Below are 20639 nucleotides of genomic sequence, written 5' to 3' on the forward strand. Positions count from 1 at the left end.
CCTTCCTGCCCAAAAGCTTTGCAAACTGCCAACGGGAACCCAGAGGCCTCGGAATGTGACGGGCGATAATAAATATGCAGCAGAGATGGAGCCCCAGTAGCGGACACATGGGGCCGGGCCCAGCGGGGGTCGGGGACCTGGAGCCCGGCCCTCGCCGCCGTGGTCGCGCGGCCATTGCCAAGACTGGGCCGGCGGCGCCAACTCACTCCGGGCACCGAGCCTGCAAAAGGGGCCCCGGGCGGGCGGCCGGACACCTCGCAGACGGAGTGCAGCGGACACAGCGGCCGCCGCCCCGGGGCTCCTCGGCGGACCCTCCGCCCGCCGCCGCCGGCCCGGTGCCGCCGGGTCCCGGCCCGGAGCCCCGGAGGCGCCCGCTCTCCCCGGCCGCACGACCGGGCAGCATGGAGCCCAGCACCGGGCCCCGGACTGCGGAGCCCGCGGCGGCGCGGGAAGCCTCGGCGCGCCCCGGCGAGATCCGGAAAAAGATGGCGGCCGCCGTGGCAGCGGCGGCGGCGGCGGCGGCGGGCTCGTACGCGCCGCTGACGCCAATGGCGCGCGCCGGCAGTCGGGCCGCGGATGGCGGCGGCGGCGGACCGGGCTCCGGGGAGGGGCGGGGCGAGGCGGGAAGGGGGCCGGCCGGAGGCGGAGGCCGGGCGGCTGGCTGGAGGGAGGCGGCGGGGTTAGTTTGCTCTCGGAACATGGCGGGCGTCGGCGATGCGGCCGCCCCGGGAGAAGGCAGCCGCGGCGGCGCGGACGGCCCGGAGCGCGACGGTCGCGGCCAGGCGGAGCAGCCGCGCGGCGGCGGCAGCGGTCACGGGCCCCCGCTGGCGCCTCAGCACACGGAGACGCTGGGCTTCTACGAGAGCGACCGGCGGCGGGAGCGGCGTCGCGGCCGCGCAGGTGAGGCGGGGGAGCGGACGGCGCTAGGCCGCGGGGTCCGGGGGACGCGGCGCTACGAGCCCGGCCGCCGCCGCCGCCCCGGGGCCGCCCGGGCTGTGGGCGCGCGGGGTGGCCGCCGCTCCCGCGGCTCCCGAGACTCCCGAGGCTCCCGAGGCTCCCGAGGCTCCCGCGGCGGCTGACAGCTCCCCGGGCGCGGTCCTCGCGGCCCCGAGCCCCGCGGCCAGGTGCGTTCGAGAGCGGGCTGCAGCCGGGGAACACGCCGCTGCCCTGCGGAGGTCCTCAGAAAAGACCCTGGGCCATCCTCACGCCCCGGCGCGAGCATCTCCCAGGTCTCGTGGAGCTTAAAACTGACAGGCTCCGGGCTGATGTAATTATCTCCAAGCCACGGTGACTTTTGTTATGAATTTTAAGCGAACTTGAGCCGTAGAAACCTGTTAAGTTGCCCCGCACATAGTTTTCCCCGAGCCGCCTCTAACGGTGCGGTAATGGCTGTGAAGTTCAGTACTTTTTGCTCAGAACAGAAGTATTTAGCACTCTTCAAAACGTAACCTGTGAACTTTTCCAAAAACGAAACTTTTGCCGCTTAAAAAAAAATGGCTGTAGAAGAAAAGATGCACGTGCGAACCCTACTTTGACTGGTTTTCAGCGTTTTCTATTATTTCTTTTGGCTATCGGACATTCTTGTTTGTAAAATATTTTTAAAAATCGCACTTGTGTTTATAATGCCGTCATATATTAGGCTTAAAAAGAAAGAAACAGGGTATTGAGATATACGTTTCAGTGAATGCAGAGGGCTCACAACATATTAACTGTTACGTAATTCTAAGTTTTGAACAGCAGCCAAACTGTATCTTCATTAAATTTCTTCCCCCAAATTGCTTTTGGTGCACAATAAGGGTTCTATTAGCCATTATTGTGGGCAGTTCATGCAAATAAATGTTTAAGTCATAGGCTTACACATTGATTGTACAGGGGTATTGAAAATATAAGAGCGCTTTAATGCCACGAGACTGATCAGGTGGTGATATAGTGATTGATTTGCTAATTTGCAGAACTTAGACATAGGTTAGATTTTGAAGAGGTCCATGTCTTCGAAAAATTAAGTACAGACTGTGCCTTGTTCAGTCTTTTTCAATTAACCACTTAATCCTCAACTGTGTTTGGTTTGGTTGTCAGTTAAACATTTGTTTGCACGAGTATTTACTTTCTGAATTGGCAGCATCTAAGTAAGACAAAGTATTAAATCTCTCAGCTGTCTGTNGGGCAGTTCATGCAAATAAATGTTTAAGTCATAGGCTTACACGTTGATTGTACAGGGGTATTGAAAATATAAGAGCGCTTTAATGCCACGAGACTGATCAGGTGGTGATATAGTGATTGATTTGCTAATTTGCAGAACTTAGACATAGGTTAGATTTTGAAGAGGTCCATGTCTTTGAAAAATTAAGTACAGACTGTGCCTTGTTCAGTCTTTTTCAATTAACCACTTAATCCTCAACTGTGTTTGGTTTGGTTTGGTTGTCAGTTAAACATTTGTTTGCACGAGTATTTACTTTCTGAATTGGCAGCGTCTAAGTAAGACAAAGTATTAAATCTCTCAGCTGTCTGTTTACTTACTTAGACTTGAATATTGAAAGCACACTGCTGCAAAGAGAAACAAATGTAGGGGTGTCACTGTAATTTCTTTAAGACATTTCTGAATTTCAGGAAGGGCAACATCATAAGTCTTTTTCTTTTCCTTTTGCGTGCATATAAAACAGAGTTGGCAGGAGCCTTTTGGTAGCCGAGACTTTGGGCTCTTGGGATAACTCCTAACACCGCTTCCCTGGCCCCTCCAGGATGGGGCAGGGTGCCTGGTGCTGTGGACTTCCACAGACTTCATCACACCGCACACCCATTCTTCATCAGCGTGGAGCACTGGGCAGGGTTTGTGTAACGTGTTTGAAGCTGGGCTTTTAACTCATTGTTGCAGAAAATCGTTATCAGGGAGACATGTCCAGCTTTCATTGCTGGGGTAGTCCGCACTGTTTTGCAGTTCCATCGGTTATGTGTGGGGGAAGATGCCATGACCACCCCTGGGGATCGGGACTCAGGTGAGAATCTGGGAAGTTTTCAGCTGGAGTCTCCAGCCAGTGATGTTCCGTCTGGGCCTCCACATGAGCCCCTTATTCGTTTCCCCCACTGTCTGTCTCTGCTCTGCCTGTCCACGGCTCTTGCCATTGCTGGTGTCCACCCTCTAACCCTGATGCTGCGCCAGTAGGGGGCATCCTCCCTGGAGATCAGCATTCTTTCAGGCATTCTTCACAGCCCAGGCTGCTGACTGGCTTCCACCTTCACTCTGACCCTCTGGCATTGTTCCTTTCCTCTGCTCTGTAACCTTTCCTTCCCCTCCTGTCCAGAATTTAGAAAACGGTCCTAAGGAGCTGGCCTGGAGTACTCGGGGGCTCTATGAATGGCATCACCTAGTGTCACACGAAAAGCGCTTCTCCCTGAATCGACAGCCTTCCAAGCCTAGGGGCTTGCAGTTAAGGTGATGGTTGTCCATTTTTTGTGTTCCGGTGCTACCTCGAATACTCCAGTCCCCCTCCCCAGATTGGAGCAGCCTTTGTCTCTCCTTTGGTGTCTTGGTGGCCTAACTACCAGTAATTAATTGTAAATTCCCTTTAGCCTGTCTCCAAAGGAATTTGAGGTTCTTATAAATAAGATATTTGTTGGCCTATCCTGAGAGCCACAGACTCCAGAAGTGAATAGACAGGTTAGGTGTTTATTTGAACCCTCCCCATCAGAGGGAAGTAATTCAAAACATAACGTTTGAGGTTCATGGTTTTTTATACCTGCCCTTATTCATTTGTAGGTTTAGAAGATATATTTCAATATGTGAGTATCAGTTTGTGTATATATGGCAATATATATCATACACGTACGTCCACCTCCATGTAAGCTTTCTTGCCATTTCTCTTGTCAAGCTCTTCTGATCACTTGGTTCTCCGAACTTCCTTTGAATTTGTATGCTGCTTAGCATTGGACTGAAGCTTTTCTCAGGGGCTAATACTTACACCTTAGCATGGTTAGAAGTTGCTACCCCACTCCTCATCCCTGTTTCCATTCTCCCTCGCACAGTGGCCGTTGTGTCTTTCACTGTGGGCTTACATGGTCACCAATCTTGGACTCAGGGTATAGTGGTCATTAGGCACTGCAGATTCATCTGTCACTTTTTTTGTTTTTTCCTACTCTTAAAAATATTGCCACCTTCTATTGTCCTTTTTTAAAAAATGTTTAACTGCCTAAATGAATGACAGAAAGAGGAAGTAATGTACAAGTGAAAATATGACTGATAATTTCTTCCTACTTGATAAGACCTTCTTAGCGGTGATGGTACAAACAAAAGGCAAGTTCTCTCACTGGTGTAGTTATAATGAGTAGACCAGCAACATATTTATACAGACAACTGTTACAAATGACACGTGTTGGGGAAAATTGTCTGTGGCTCTCAGACTCTACTCTTGTCCTTTTTGATGTAAGAGCAGATATTGGGCGCATCTTAGGTTGTTGTTGTGCGTGTTCCCCACGTGACTGGTCTGTGGAAGTTCTAAATGGGAGAGTTTCTGTGTGGCCATGTTCCCGTTTAGGAATCCAGGTCTGGCCAGGCAACCTTGGGCTCGGAATTGGGCAATGTGTTCTTGGCCGGGTCGGTTGTTGAGTCCCCGAGTTGACTCTAGGCTTGCCTCACACACTTGGGCGTGCATCCCAGCTCCACCACTGAGTAGTGTCTGAAGTGCCTCACTTGGCTACAGTGACGGCGGAGACTTTCCATTGGGAGGCTTGGTGCAAAATAAGTGAGTGTCACCTGCAGGTGAGGGCACACAGCACCTGTCCAGTGCAGGTGCCGGAGTGGGTGGCAGGAGGGGTGTTGCTCATAAAAACAGAGCCCAAAGAAGGGTGTGATGGACAGTAGTGTTTCTGGTTGTAACAGGAGAGTGGGGCCCGTGCTTCTTCCTTTTTAAATGGCAACTCTTCACTCCCCCAGTTTAAGCTTGTAGCCCTTCTAGTTTGCTTCTCTTCCCTGCCTGTACCCATCCCAGACCGTCAGCTTTCCCTTCGTAACAATGAGCAGTGGCAGGAAGAAAGACTGAAGCCCAGAAAAGCCAAGATCTCCTTTTCAAGCATCTCCCATAAAAGATTTCAAGTGGGACAGAGGTTTTTACTGTGTGCACTCCCCCTCTTATTTTGTGTAATTAAAAACTCAAGTTCTTACAGATAACGTTTTTGTTAAAATATGTTTTCAGTTAACTAGTCCTCATTCTCCATATAGTATCTTATGTAGTTATCTCTGGGGCCCCAAACCTACTCTAATGGATGATTAAAGGCTGTGATTCTGAAATTATGCTCTAGAATCAATGCTTGACTTCTCATTTACAAGGGAAAGTACGAGTAAAACTGACTGCGAAATTACTTGGAGTAACCACAGATGCGGTACAGTTAACTTCTCTTCTGACAAACCCTTGCTCTGCCTTTAAAACTCTCACTTGCTCTACCTGAGTGGTGCCTGTAAACCAGACGAGCAGGGAAGAGTTGTTCGCGCCGGTCTTTGACCAGTGTGATATCTTGACCTTTATAATCCTGTAACTTCGCCCCAGTGGCTCTTTGTGGCTGCGTTCGGGGACTGCTTGCATGAAAGAGGCCTTCGGAAAGGGTCTGTAGCACTGACTGTTGGAATAATGTTATAAACTTAGAAATAATCTGCCTATTCCTTACTTCCCTAAATTTAAACAGCTTGAGGTCTTAAAGACTGGAATGGTACCTTTACTTATTTCACTTCCGAGGGCGGAATCGCTGTTGTGTTGATTCCTGGTTAGGTTAGATTCTTTACTTCCTTTCTTGACAAGGGCGAGCCTCTGTTTTGTGTAATAAACTTACGTTGACTGTTTCAGTGTGACCTTAGTAAAGCTTATTAAGGTTTTACATTATTTAAGACTGGAGATTTGCATGTCTCATAATATTTTGTAACAGTTAACCAGTATTACATTCCATATTTTTAATGGTTGGAGCTATTTTAAGAAAGATATATTTAGACATGCTACTGAGTATATGAATATGTTGTGATTACTCATTACTTTCAATTAACACTTTTCTACCCTGGCTGCTTATTTTTATTCCGGTAGATAATTTAAGATAATATTTTTTTCTTTTAGGGATGAGGAAGAAACAGTTTTTAGTATACTTTTTCTCAGTTTAAGATACTGGATCTCACCATTTCTGTGGTAGGAGATGCATATTGATTAAGAACACTCTGGACAGATTGATTTGGCTTTATGATTGTTGTCATCTTCCTTGTAGTAAATATTCACAATTGGCAAAACTGATTTCTTCTAAAGTAGAAGCATTTGTTAATATAATTAAATGGTAAAATACTTCTATTTTTAAAAGACTTTTACTCAGTGATATTTCTTCTTGGTGAGAATTGGGCAAATGAACTAAAATTGGTTGGCATCTAAAAAGTTAAGTCATTGTTCAAAAAATCAATATAGGTCTTATTCTGTTTTGGAAGAAATTCCTCCATAACAGATGAGAGTGACTTTTGCTCAGAAGAAATAAAATGCCGCTGCAGTGCGGAAAAAGTAGGGGACACTTAGCCAGCAGAGTTCTCGAAGGGTGGTACCCACAGGTTAAAGAACTTTAACAAACTTCCTGAATAACTAGTCGGCTACCCGTACCCCATATCACAGGACAAGGAAGTTCAGGTAAGTCTGTAGAACGCTAGCAGACCATGTTTAAGAAAACAAGCCTGGAAATGGAGCTACACTTTGGGACGGCAGGTTAAGTAGCATCCTGCAGAGAGTGTCCACGGCCAGGGAGAGGCTCATTTAGTGTCTCAGGCCACAGGGCCAGCTGCTCCTCGTCTTCAGTGTTTGTCACGGGGCTCTTCCTGATGGGCCAGAGCCAGGGGACTGCCAGGTCATCTTCTCTCGTGAGACTGTCAGATGGTGATTGGTGATAATTATGGGATAGGGGAGAGGGCACACCGGGCTTGGGGTTCAAAGATGCAGGTCCTGTTCCCAATTTTCCCCTTAACTTTTCAGTGACTTTGGGCCAGTCTCTTAACCTTTGTGAGCCTCAGTGTCTTCATTTCCAAAATGCGAACACCATTATCTGCTCTCCGCAGCTCTCAGAATTGTGAGGATTTTATGAAGCAGTGTGTGTAAGACCTTCATAAACTGCCTCTTGCCATAAAGAGGGGGGCCTCTGATCCCTTAAATAGGGCCAGTGTTCCAGGAGGGTGGGAGAAGGAAGCTTTTAAAGTATTTCACTGGTGAAACTTGGTTCTTTTGTTAGTGTTGCTTTAATGTATCTCAAATTCTTGCCCAAGCCCATTAGTATGGTATTACTTGTACACAAACGCTACCCTTAGAGTCAGAACCCACTGGAGGCTGGACATCGGGAAGACCGCGGGTACATGGTTCCTCCAGGGCTGGCAGGGAGCCGGCTGGTTAACCGTGTGACTTCTCATAATTAACCTGGGGCTGTGGGAGCACAGACCAGGCAGGGTGGAGGAGGTCCCGGTTGTCCAGAAAGAGCACGGTGGCCTGTTTACAGAAGCACAAGACAGTGATAGTCAAAATAATCGAGTGTCAGAAAGCACACACGTCAGGGATCAACAGCTTGGTCTTTGAAATCCACCTCTGCCGCTTGCTTCCTGAATGCACCTTGGTTCCTTCCTCTAGAAAGTGGACGTCACAGTAGGCCCTGTCTCATAGTTTTGAGAGTCGTGCACTCAGTGTGTTATTATCATTTGATTTTTAAGGGCTTATTTTTGAATTCCTCATTGTGGAGTGTAAATTGGTGTTTGTAACTGAAGTTTGTGCATTTCTGGAGGTGGAATCCTGACAGCACTGTTTTATTTATAATATAGTGAAACACTTTGCGAGGTTTGTGCTGTAAAACTTTTGCAGAAAAGTGTTATGCAGGTCATACAGTTTATGGAAGTTGCTCGTCAGATTACCTTTTATCCACAGAAACGGAGTTGTAGAAGTAGCATCGATGAGCATGAAGCAGCCGCCAGCTAGAAGCGGTTACTGTGCAGATCTTAGGGAATTAGTAGTAAGTCACTGAGCATGCATGGCACGCTTTGTGGTTTTCCTGTGCTTTCACAGAAACCCGCTCCAGGTCCTTCCGCAATCCCATGGGGAAGACAGGCATGCACCAGGTGTTACAAACTGCTCTAAGCCTCAGTTTCCCTTCTGTGAAGTGGAACTCTATGACGAGCAGGGTCATAGTGTGGTGAGGGTCAGGACTGTGGTGTGGCAGAGCTGGTGCCAGGGCCCCTTCTGCTGACTTCTCATCCCGTGCTTTCTCTGTGGGCCATCACAGAACTCTTATCATGGTCAAGGCTCAGCATCTCTCCTTAGCACGGCAGACACACTAGCATGCTGCCCAGCTTCCCGCCCTGCGCTTCCTGTGTGTGGTGTGAGTCTCGCCTGCACACGCTGGGCCCTCTCTGGCCGTGACTGCATTGGGGTGGAAGTTCAGGTACCGACTGGGTCTCCCTCGACAGTTACTTAGACACACACACAGCAGAAGCCCCTCGTCTTCAGTAGCTGCTGTGCCCACTGAGGCACCAGGAGCTGTTCACGTTTTCCTGGCTTGCTCCCCATCTCAGACAATTCTGTCTTGGTCCCAGGCCCTCTTCTCCAGAGTCTGGTATCTCTGCCTCTTCCTCTTCTGGATTCTGATCCTGTTTTCGTCCTCTGCCACACATCTCTGTGATCCTCCTTCCTTATCTCTGATCCATATGTCACTTTAGCAAGCATTTGTTGAGCACCTATTAAATGCCATGCCCAGAGGGCACAAAAGTAAAACAGAAAGCCGGATGAGAAAGTGCATAGAAAAGGGCCAGGGAAGCCTAGGCAAGGGTAAGGCTGTGGGAACTGAGCAGGGGAGGTGGGTTCACAGAGCCGGCCAGGTCTGTGCCTGTTCGCCTGCAGAAAGCCAGCAGGGGGTTCTCCTCCAGGGAACAGTGTGAGCGGAGGGAGGTGTTTGCCAGAAACGAAACGTGGTGCAACTGGAGATGTGTGACCTAGAGATCCGGGGCAGGCAGGTGTGAGACATGACTGAAAAGATGGCAGTGGCCAAGTTGTAAGGGATCGGTGTCCTCACTGCTGAGAGGTAGGACCTTACCTAGAGGTGATGAAGAGCCACCGAAGGGTGTCCCTGGTGTGTGAGCTTGCTGACTCTCTGCGAGGCCAGGGCAGGGCTGAGGGGCGGGCAGATGGAAGGAGGGCACATGTCCAGAAGCTCTTGCAGCAACCTGGGGAGAGAGGATGGGCCTGCAGTGAGGCTGGAGTGTGGGAGGGAGGGGAGGTGCAGTGTTTCCTAGCAAGAGTCACTAGGGCTTGGTTAGAGGGGAGAGACAGGGTCAGAATCGGCGCTGAGCTTCTAGCATAGAACTGTCTGCTGATGGCGTGAGCTGCAGCGGGGCTGCAGGTGGGGTGGAGTGGGGTGGAGTGGGGTGGCAGGGTAGCGTGTGGGAGCCACTGAACTTGGCTCTGCAGGTAAAGGCATCTGTGGGATTTCCAGGTGGAGTTGCCCGGGAGGCCGTTAGAAACATGGGTCCAGGCTCAGGGGTCAGAGCTAAAGATACGGTGGCTTTGGGATTGAGAGAATGGTTAGAACCTACGGCTGTCCAAGGAGGGTGTGTGCAGGGAAAAACAGAAAGAGAAGGTAACTGAGGATGCACTCGCAAATACCAGCCTGCTGGGACCCGGTGCATAGAGCACCGAAAAGCAAACATGTAAGGGTGAGGCAGAGGAGGAGGACCTGCCAAAGAAGCTTAGGACGGAAAAGTCGGCCACAGGAGAGAGAGGAGTGCGTCGGGGGAGGGGAGGTGGGGAGGCATGGACGCTGCAGAGCAGGTGCCACTCAGGTTCGGAGAAGTGGCTCCCATCTCCCTGGCATCCGTGACAATTCGTCTGAGTGCAGTCGCTTCCGCTTTCTGTGTGTTCTGCTGCTTCTCGGCTCATACTCGAGACAACTGGTATTTATAGACACCTGCCAACTGGGACGCCCTTGTCTCTGATCAGAAGTCCACTGGGCAGAGTATGAGGGCCGTTTTTGGCTTCTCTCGTTGGCGCTCGAAGGCTTTCTTTTCTCCCCTCAGAAGGCAGACCCTGTTCTGGTTTTAGCCAGCCCACAGCAGATTAGAAAGTTCCTCACCCAAAGTTGCCCTCTACACGGACGAGATTACACTGAGGCCTTTCCATCGAATGTCTGTTTGTGTGGACAGTGGAGTGCCCGCCTTGTGCACGTCCACTGTCCGTTTCCTGGAAGTCTGATGCTCACAGTGCACTGGACAGTGCAGCCCACCTCCCGCTGGGCTGCAGGGGAAGGGGGCCTGCCCCTCTCTCCATCTGTTCCAGTCCCGGGTAGCTTCCACGCAGATTATAAACCTGGTATTGAAGAAATGTGTGTGCAACGATTATTATTCTTTTGGAATAACATCTAAACATAAGGAAGCCATTGGACTTGATGCTCAGAGAACTAGCGATCTGTTTAAGTGCTAGAGGAAGTAAGCTGTTTAGGCCCATCGGCAGTCCATAAGTCTGCCCCTGAGTCTTCCGAAGGGCTTCTGCTCGTTTCCGCATACGTGCAGACTTAGCTCTCCCGTAAGACTCAGCTCCTTAGGCAGATAAACGTACACGAAATCACCGTCCCTCTTTGTCGTTTTCGGGAGGAAACACCAGTACTGCATCTGGTAAAGGGACCAGAAGGCCAGCTTGGAGCAAAGAGGACAGTTTGAATCCTTTGGTATCCTGAGTTTTGGGAGAGAGTTCAGCCCCCTGGGGGGTGTGAGTAGGGGAGAGTGTGAGAAGTCAGGGTCCTGAGGGTCACCGAGGTGGTGGGCTGCTGCCGGGGAGTGTGTGACAGGATGGAAGCGGCTGGGGTGGGCGTTGACTGCCTGGCTTCTCATCTCAAGTGGATGAGCCATAGCCCACTGTCAACTGCTAACCCCCTTTGGCCTTACTTTGCTCGTCTGAGACGAGGTGACTCGGGCTGGATCTGTTCTGGAGGAACAGAGGAACCAGGGGCTGAAGGGAAGAGCCAAGGAGAGTGGGAGGAGGTCTTTCAGATCCGAAATCCGACTTTGTATGATCCAGTGTAGTCGGGGGTTCAGAACGAGCTAGCCTAAGGGGTGTGTGCCTCAGGAGATAGAGATTGTTTTGAGCTAAAGGCAGCCAAGACCCTGTGGGCTCAGTAGAAACTTCTGTCCCCTTCCCCCAAGTGCCCCCCTGCCCCCAACCATCTAGAAGACTTTAAATTCGTCACTTGGCTCATGATAAGAGTTACCACCAGAAATACTTTTAAGCTGTCTACGTGGCGGGGCAAACTCATAATTATTGAACATGCGCAGTTACCTCCCAAAACCCCGAAGTACCTCACCTGAACCCTAGCTCGGAATGTCTTATATATCTCACCTTCCCCTTTATGTCTCTGAGCCTCTCATGTATGCAGGGGTTCCCACATGTATGTAGATAATTGAATTTGGTCATTTTCTCTTACTGGTGTGTCTCAGATTATTACACCAGCTAATAGGACCTTGAGGACAAAGTGTCTTCCCCCCCCCCCCCACTGTGATTAGCATCGCATTGGTAAGCCTTCACCTAGGAAATGTCTTAGGCATCCTCTGCAGGACCTGCGACGCTGAAGAAGCCGTACCAGTGTCCATGTCATTCACCCAGGATAGTTCTTGGACCGAAGCAGTGCCTGTTAGGTGACTTGACTTCCTTTAAAAAAAAACGTGTGTGTGTGTGTGAGAGAGAGAGAGAGTGTGTGTGTGTGTGTGTGTGTGTGTATCCATTCATCCACTTTATATACACTTGCTGTGTGCCTGTTTCTCCTGCCTTCATAATCCTTTATGCTTAACTGATAAGACCCAGGGCTGGGCTCTTGCAAAATACTTTTCCAAATATTCCAGCTCATAGTAATTTTTCCTTCTGTATTTCTGTTCAGTTTTCAGTTTATACCACACAGAGCAGCAGTTTTCTGAACAGTGTTTGCTAGTGATTTATGCACAGTTCAGTTTTGGGTACAGAATTATAGATGACTTTATTTTAATCTGTCATTGTTACTGAAATGTATTACCTATGGCCCGAGCTAGCATGTAAGTTCCTTGATAAATACTGTTCTTTTGTTTTGTGTCATTTTCTTCTCCTGTAGAGCTTTCATTGTTGAGGTTCCTCAGTGCCGAACTTACAAGAGGGTACTTTCTCGAACATAACGAGGCCAAGTATACAGAAAGAAGAGAAAGAGTGTACACTTGTATGCGAATACCAAGAGAATTGGAAAAGGTACCTTTTTTTCTATTACCAGACATCATTTTAAAAGTTAATGCCAATGTGTTAATCATACCAAAAAAAAGCAAAAGTAGTGAATAGCTTGAGTTGAGTTTTTAAATCATTGGAAATGTTATCCTAAGTAATTAAATATATCAATGGGGGAGTAGGAATTTCCGTACAGGAAGAAGCTTAAACAAGTGTATTTTCAGTGTGAGATCCAGTGATTCTCAACTTGTGCTTCCTATGAAAACCACCCCATTTCCATCGGTGCCCCCCCGCCCCAGACCGCTCTTCCCAGAGGCAAGCTCTGCCCCCGTTCTCTTCAGTTTGGTTTTCCTGGGAGCAGCTCGTTTTTCCGTTCGGCATCACGAATTACTGAATTACCACCTTTGTGAAGGTCTCGGTTTCTCACAAAACCCTCATGTTTGAAAACATAAATGACAGTCTCTTCCAGAAGAAGGTGGCTGCATTGACCTTCATTGTGAAGTGTCACGTCATGGGGTCAGCATGGCCGTCACAGCCCTGAGTCCTCACTCTCCACGCTCCCTCGGTTGCATCTCGGTCTGTCCAGGCGGAGACCTGCAGACAGGACAGGGAGGCCACTGCTTCCTCTGTGTTGCTAGAGGTGGCGACTCTGAGCACCTCTAAAATTTCTTACTGCAAGGGAAGAATTCAGACACAAGTTCACTTTCGTCGTGGGAAACGTGTTTTTGTAGCTGTGGTAACATAAGGCTTGCAGTTCAGTCACTATCTTAGGGTAATACTCTCGGGGAGAGTGGCTGTCAGAAGGGCCTTGCTGGTTTGCTTCATCCTGCGTAGCAGTGACATCCTCTGGTACAGTGACGTCCTGTGCTGCAGCACCGAGAGGCGAGGTGGACAGGGAGGAGGAAGGGTCATCCGGCTTGGTGGGTGTTCCTTTGTGTCTGACAGTCTGTCAGCTCCGTGGTAGGACCCGAGTGGGGCAGGTGTGGAGTGACAGATGGAGAAGCGTTGCTTTAGGTAGGTTCTTGTGTGTCCCGTGCGGAAGCTTCGGGAAGGTCCAGACTAGGGGGAGCTGCAGAGAGCTGGGCACAAGCGCGGGTTCTGGGAGAGAACACGCGCCGCAGTGGGCAGTGCGTTTGTTGCCTGCAGTGGGGATCATTGCGTGTGCTGGGTTGTTACTCCGCTGTTGCTCTTCTTGCTCTTCTGGGCAGGAGCCGAGGGGCTGGTCCATGAGAAGGGTGAGTGTGTGGGGCGTGCTCTGCAGCACCTTCCTTTTGTGTGTTGGAGTTGATTTAAGACTTTGTTGGGGGAGGGTCGTGTTTCTTTCACATGCAAAATTCTTGTATTTTTCTTAAAACACTTTTTGAAAAGCAGGGCTCACTTTTCCTTCACTAGTAGGTGGTGGGAGGGAAGTGCCGGGGCCCTGCAGAGGCAGTCCGTGGTGGGGTGGTCTGCTGGGGCTGTGTTCCCACACAGGGCCGCATGGCCGGCCACCCTCAGTTTTGCCCACCTGCTCTCTCCAGGGGGACTGTTTTCTTCCCCAGTTTGAGCAGCTCTGGGGCGCCTTGCGCTCCTGGGAGAGCANAAAGCAGGGCTCACTTTTCCTTCACTAGTAGGTGGTGGGAGGGAAGTGCCGGGGCCCTGCAGAGGCAGTCCGTGGTGGGGTGGTCTGCTGGGGCTGTGTTCCCACACAGGGCTGCGTGGCCGGCCACCCTCAGTTTTGCCCACCTGCTCTCTCCAGGGGGACTGTTTTCTTCCCCAGTTTGAGCAGCTCTGGGGCGCCTTGCGCTCCTGGGAGAGCACAGAGGGATTTGCCTACACCCCGAGGCCTCACCCAGGGGATTTGCCGCCCAGGCACAGCCGAGGTGTCTGACCCTTTTCATTACCCGTCCCTTGCCAGAAATAACGAGGGGTGGCACATCCCTCCGAAGTTCCGTGCCCTCATCAGAGGCAGGTTCCTTGGCAGCAAGGAAATAACAAGCAGGTTTCTGAGCAGCTTTCTCAGAGAAACTTGTAAGCATCTCGTGTGTCGTGGTGTATTAGGTTGTCTTCTGGGGAAAATGCCTGCAGGTCTGGATAAGACTTACGGGTTAGTGTTTGTCAGACTGTGTTCCCTTACGGGGCCGCTGATGGGTGATGCATATGGGAAGTTGCAAATCAATTAGCACTTTTTTAAAAAAGGCAAAGTGTTAGAATGCATTGGCTGTGCTAAAGGTGGTGGTGGTGGGGTTTTTTTCCTGTGAAACTTTGGTTCCATTTGTATGTATGCGAAGTATCTATTGTGAGAAAAGTGGTGTTAACTCTGTTCATGCTCAGCTGTTACAATTTTCTAATCCTTTTTCCTATGAAAGAGGGTTTTGGGCTTAGGCCAATTTAGGGAAATTTGATTTGGTCTCTTGGAGCAACATTCTAAAAGCTTTATTGCTTAAAATACATGAAAGGAAGTCATATGTTTCAGATTACAGCAATTTCTTCTTAACTGCTAAGACTAAGTGAAACCTAGAGGAAAGGTGGATTTCAGGTTAATTCCAGGCTTAAATATCTTTCATAACAGCATGAATTCACTCGGATTCCCCAAGAGCCTGTATTTTACAGGAGTAGCGTCCCACCTCAGGCTTTCATTGTAAGAGTTAGGAGGCTCTCAGGACTTTCATGTTCATCTAAATTATTTTGTATTGGTTTCCCTTGTCTATTCTAACACATAATGCCTTACGGTTTTGTTCCTGTTTTTGGTAAATGTTATGACATTTCACCGAGCCTTTTGAGGGAGAAGAACTTGGTAATTACAGAGCACTTTGCTTCTGCAGGGATTGTAAATACTATAAGACATGTAACTAATGTTTACACTTCAAAGTGAAGAGAAAGGTCAACTCAGTGTCTTTTACTGAACCTGTTTATTAGTATAAACAAATCCCAGGTTTTTGTCCAAGGGCTAATTTTGACATCTGTGCGAATCTCGAACTGCAGGAACTAGTACCAAAAAATGCTCATCAGAGTCTTCTAAAATAGCCTAGTATATATACCTGCTGATTTAGAGAACTACAGAGCACTGATTCACTTATTTATTTATTTATTTATTTCCCCTGTCGTCCTTTTGAACACTTACTGTGTTCCAGGTACTTCTACACTGTGGAAGTACAGAGATACAGGCTGAAGACTGGTGAAGGTAGTGGCGAGGGGATGAGAAAAAGGGGGAAGTTTTGTCTGTGCATCGTAGGGCGCGTGCAGGTGCATGAGGAGTGGGTGTATTAGGAAGACCCGGGTACGGAAGTTGCTAGGTCCCTACGAGAAAGGACAGGCACATTGCAAGGACAGGGTGGGTCCGGGCCACTCGAAGTGGTCAGACTGAGTGAGGAGTTTAGACTGGCTTCGAGAGGAAAACTCCTGAAATAGCTTTCTCAGGAGTCCTTTCAGCTGTGGGTGAAACAATGCCTGGCAGTGGCTTAAACAGATAAGCCTTTTTCAGCGAGTCTGAAGGAAGGAGCGCTCGGTTGTTTCTGCGGGTGAATGTAGCCAGCAAGGACTCAAGCCTCTTTTCTCTCTCTGTTCTGCCATCGTTGGCAAGTTTGGTTTTGGTCCCTTGCTTGTTGCCTTTTAATAGAAAGATGACGGCTGCCACCTCAGGCATTGCTTCTGCTTCATCATCAGAAAGAAAAGGAGAGGGGACAGCGCCGCCTCTCTGACTGTCCCTTTTGTAAAGAATTAAGAGCTTTCCCAGCAGTCTTCCTTCTGCTCCAGTCTCACTGACCAAACGGAGTCAACACAGCTGTCCCCAGCTGCCTGGGGGTGAGGACAGTGAGCGTTGTGCTTTTCCACCAGAAGAGGAGACACCCTGGGAACGGTAATGGCATTAGCCACCCCCAGAGCCATGCTTTCGAAACACTGGTGTGGCCGAGACCCACATGGGCTGGAAACGGGAGGAGCAAGGCAGCCCCCACATCTCTCCATGTGCGTGATCTCCCTGCAAGTTCAAATTGATGGGTTGGTGTATGTACCTCTGACTTACTCCTCATGCTGAACACATGTCAGATGTGCGTTGTGATCGTTAAGAAGCCTTTTATCAAAATTACTTTTTTCCTGTGGTTACATGTGTTTATGTAACCTTGCCTATCACAAAAGTTAAAACTAAAATGAAAATATATGTTTGGCTTTTTTACGTTATAATTTTATGCTTTTTGGCAATCCCTTTTTTCATTGTTACCGTGCTTTGTACATTATAGTTATTTAATACATTTTTAAAAAATTGAATTCAATTGATTAGTATTAAGTAGAACTATTTAGTTGTCTTAAGAATCGAGTGAATTTTTATTTTTAGCTTTAAATTTGTGAGGTGTAAGGTAGAGGTATTGCTGTAGGTATAGAATAGTGTTATTTTTAAGTATAAACTATTGTTACTATTGAACGAGAGAAAGGTTACTGTCACACAGGGGAATGGGTGAGGTCAACATTCAGTGCCTTAGCTTCTCATCTCAGGTGCGCAGGTCATAGGCAGGCTGCCCGTTTAGGGCCTTGTGCCTCTTGTGGCTGTGGCTTCCTCTGAGATGAGCAAGTGGGACGAGGTCGTCTCGGACGGGCAGGGTCGGGGTGGGGAGGGGCGAGTGGGAAGACCTCAGACAGGGAGGTGTTCCATGATGGGGGAGGGGCTTAGTTCTCTCATTAGAGGGTCAGAGGGAGTAGCGTTTAGGAAATGTAATTCACAATGTTCCTTTCAAAGTAATGAGCTCAATCAAGGTGTCACATGAAACCTTTTGATTGTTGTGTTCAGAGGGCGCTGTCACAGCCATCGGTTCACCTTTCGTGGGGTGGAACCGCCCTGGGCCTTCACTGGGAAGCTCACAGAGCGGCTTCCTCGGGCCCACACAGGCTGGCAGCGGCTGACACGCGTGTGGGGCACCGTCCCTCGGAGTTCTCGTGCCGCAGCCCCCGTCGGTGACGCACCAGACCCCCGTGTCTGCTGCACCTCCGCAGGGAGGTGAGGGGATGCAGGCCGCCCAGAGTCCCAGCGGCCCTGCCGAGTGTGCTCCTGCCCCTCTCAGGCGCATTGCCCCTGCTCGTAGAGGTGGTGACAGCAGCGTGCGTGTTCCTTCTGCACCTGTCTTACCTTTCTCAACGCCAGGGTACAGGGCCTGTTTGGCCACAGCACCGGGAGGCCCTTCCGGAAGTTCTCTTGGAGGTGATGGGAGCGTGGCCCTGGCGTTCAGGGCCTCCCTGGCCTGGTGTAGGTCCTGCTACCTGCCGGGCGTGTGGAACTGACCACATAGTGCTAGCGCAGGCCAGCGGTGGGGACTTCAGGCCTCTGCCCCATTCACCGGTGCATTTGAAAGACGGTTTGTGGACTTGGCACCATGGGGCTGTGCTACCTTTCTGAATCAGGGACTGTTTCTGTCACATTAGCCTTGGAAACAGCCTTGAGTCTCTTTCCTCTTTCTTTCCATTTGCTGTGCCAAGCCGTTGTTTTCTGTCACTCAGACTCTGTTCTTGTCCTTTTTAACCACCGTCCCTGCTGACTCCCAGTCTGCCGTGATGTGCGTACTGGTCACGCCCTGAGCAGCAGGTATGTGCCTGGGATGGTAGCCTGCAGGAGTTGCTAAGACCGCTGATCCTTACTGTGACTCGGATGTGCCCTGGGGTCCCGAGAGCACAGCCAGCCTCCTGCACCCTTTCAGCCTCTCAGCGGGAGCACCCCAAACCTGCCTGCCCCTTGCATGTAATGGTCCCAGCCTCCAGGGTCGTTGGGAGGATTAAGTGAATTCGTGTGGGTCAAGTGTTTACAAAATAACAGTATTCAAACATGGATTGGAATTAAGAGAAGCAAGACGATCTCAACACCTTCCCATGTGCGTAGGGAACGGGGCCAGAATTTTGCTGCCTCAAAACTGTGCCTTTTGGGGTATTGATTTTAACTGATTAGTAAGAAACAAAAGCCTTAGAAAGAACCTTTCACCTTCCCCCTTTGCTGCCTAAGAGGGTCAGGTGGAAAGGCCTGCCCCAGGAGGGGAGCCCTGACACACTCACCGCAGCACTGGGTCGGGAGGCTGCAGGCAGGGCCCTGGGGGCTAGACACCCCCCCCCCACCTCCGGTGTCCTGGGTGGCCTAGCATGAGTGGGCCTCACACACGTGTTCCACTTGTCCTCGGCTACCTGTAAAATGCCTTTCATTTAAACCCTCAGACCCCTGCCCCTCCCTCCTCTGTCTGTACTGGCCTCTAAACCTGAATGAACTTCCCAGTACGTTTCTGGTCTCATGTCTCAGGAATCCTCCCAGCATGTACATTCGTAATAAATGCTGTATATTTTCTCCTGTTCATCTGCTTCTGTCAACTTGATTATTAGTCCAGCTAGAACTCAGAAGGTGAGAGGAAAAGAGGGTTTTGGGGGGCCCCAAGTAATCTTTCTACATGTTACAATTTGGTTTATTTATTTACCTCTAAGAAATATATTCTTTGTGTTAAATATAAGTTGTAATTATTGTCAAGCCTTTTATCAAAATTACTTGTTTTTCCATGGTTACATGTTTTTGTAACCTTGCCTGTCACAAAAGTACCTGGCTCATGGTGATCCCCTTGTTCATTCTCTCCTGGAATGTAGACTTCCTGGGGACACGAATTTTTTAATTCAGGTGAAGACAATTATTTTATTATAGGGATGACCTTGAATCTGCAGTAATTGCTTTCAGAGCCAATCACTTGTAAGCTTTCCTCTTGGTAACCTATTCTCCTTGACATTGTTCTAATCACAGACCCCCGCCTGTGAGTTTGTTGAGAACTTCTGGCATGTGAGACAAAGATTTGCGCTCCTTAGCCATTCACCGAGGGAGGTTTCTGCCCCTTGCACAATTATCTTCTGGCCACGCAGCCTCCACTTACATTGCACCTGTACACACTCCTCTCTCTGTTTGGAGTTCTGTTCTTCCTCCCGGTGCCTGGCAAAGCCTAGTGCCCATCTTCCCTCCTGTGGGGGAGATCTTTGCCACTGCGTGCCCCCCTCTCCTGTGTGCACAATCCCCAATCCGCCCCCCCTTGTCCACGCACAGACCTACTCTCTGGGCCAGTGCTTCTCAGGTGCGCCATTCGTCAGGCACTAACCACATGGTCTGTGTCCAGGTCACTCGACTGTCAGTCCTGGGAAAGGTGTCCTTCCCCCAAACCTTTGTCCTCTTGTCGTAGGACTGAGCAAGACATGCTCTCTGCTCTTACAGCACTGGACCCAGGCTTTACAGAAAGCGAGCCCAGGGGAAGGACCAGAAATGCCCCCTCCTGCTTTGCCGCTCCTGTCCAGCTGGCCTTCCAGACCAGCGGTTCTGGACAAGTGGGTCCTCGACTAGCAGGCAGCGTTTGGTTCTCTGGTGGCAAGATGGTATTCAGAATTGCCAGGGAGTGGATGCCAGGGAGGCCCGTCTCAGAACCACTTTGCACTGTCTCAGTTTTAACCATAAGTGGTGTTTATTTTGAAATTTGAAAGGGCATTAAAAGGAGGGCCAGAGATTTTTGTGAGAAAGGTAAACATAGATTCTTCAGAAGTTAAGAAACCTTCTCCATTTCTCAGAGAGAGGGGCTGGCATTTTTATTTCTTTCTTTGGAGGAGCAGTAGTAGGTTCAAAGAGAATGTGGCAAGAGCCGCTGTGGTCATTTTTACTGGCACGTGATCTTTTGTTGACTCACAGGGTTACAGAATTATTGCTATTTTGTACTTTTCTTAACACTGAAATTCAGATGTTAAAAACTTTGCTACCTTGTTGTTTTTTTAAAAAGAGTGTTTTTTAAATATTGTATTTATTTATCTTTTTAGAGGGGAACGGAAGGAGAGAGGACAGAAACATCAATGTATGGTTGCTTCTCGTGCATCCCCTACAGGGAACTGGCCCCTGCCGGAAACTGGCCTGCAACCCAAGCATGTGCCCTGACTAGGAATCAAACCGCGATCATCTGGTTCGCAGGCCCGGGCTCAATCCACTGAGCTACACCAGCCAGGCCTGTTGTTTTTAAATACATACGGTGCCAAGTCCAGTGGCACGATCGAGGCCGGAAGGATGAGTAGCAGGTGGCATCAGGAGAATAGGGCTTTGGTTTTCAAAGCCGTGCCTTTTGCAGACCCACTGAAGTCTGACCCTGCTTCTTCTGCTCATGAACTTGGGCAAGCCCCTGGGTCTCTACAGCATGGAGGTGATGGTGGCCTGAGGCCATGCCCACAGGCCCACGCACAGCAGTGAGTGGCCAGAGCACAGCCGTGTGCCCAGCACCTGTGGAAGACTTGTTCTGAAGCCCTCCCAGACGAGTTCCCCGTGAGGAGAAAGGCCAGTGAACATTTCTGCCCTTGGTTTCCACTTACACTTTTTTTATTCCAAAGAAGAATCTCAAGAACTGCCTTATTAATTAAGCAGAGGGTTATTTTAAAATAATTATTTTTTCATGTAAATTTTTATAAATC

At 49.6% G+C, this 20639-nt stretch overlaps 1 protein-coding gene across 1 annotated transcript in view; it reads left to right on the top strand.

Annotated features, from left to right (window-relative positions):
- Positions 1–651: 651 nt before the first annotated feature.
- Positions 652–20639, top strand: part of TAPT1 (transmembrane anterior posterior transformation 1) — a 54915-nt gene continuing 34927 nt past the window's right edge. Inside the window, exons 1-2 of the mRNA XM_037045496.1 lie at positions 652–900; positions 12112–12242. Of these exons, the coding sequence (XP_036901391.1) occupies positions 699–900; positions 12112–12242 (333 nt within the window). The 5' untranslated portion in view covers positions 652–698. The remainder of the gene's footprint in view (positions 901–12111; positions 12243–20639) is intronic.

Source organism: Sturnira hondurensis, unplaced genomic scaffold, assembly GCF_014824575.4.
Source record: "Sturnira hondurensis isolate 20B ecotype Veracruz unplaced genomic scaffold, ASM1482457v3 Scaffold0000780, whole genome shotgun sequence".
NCBI lineage: Eukaryota > Metazoa > Chordata > Mammalia > Chiroptera > Phyllostomidae > Sturnira > Sturnira hondurensis.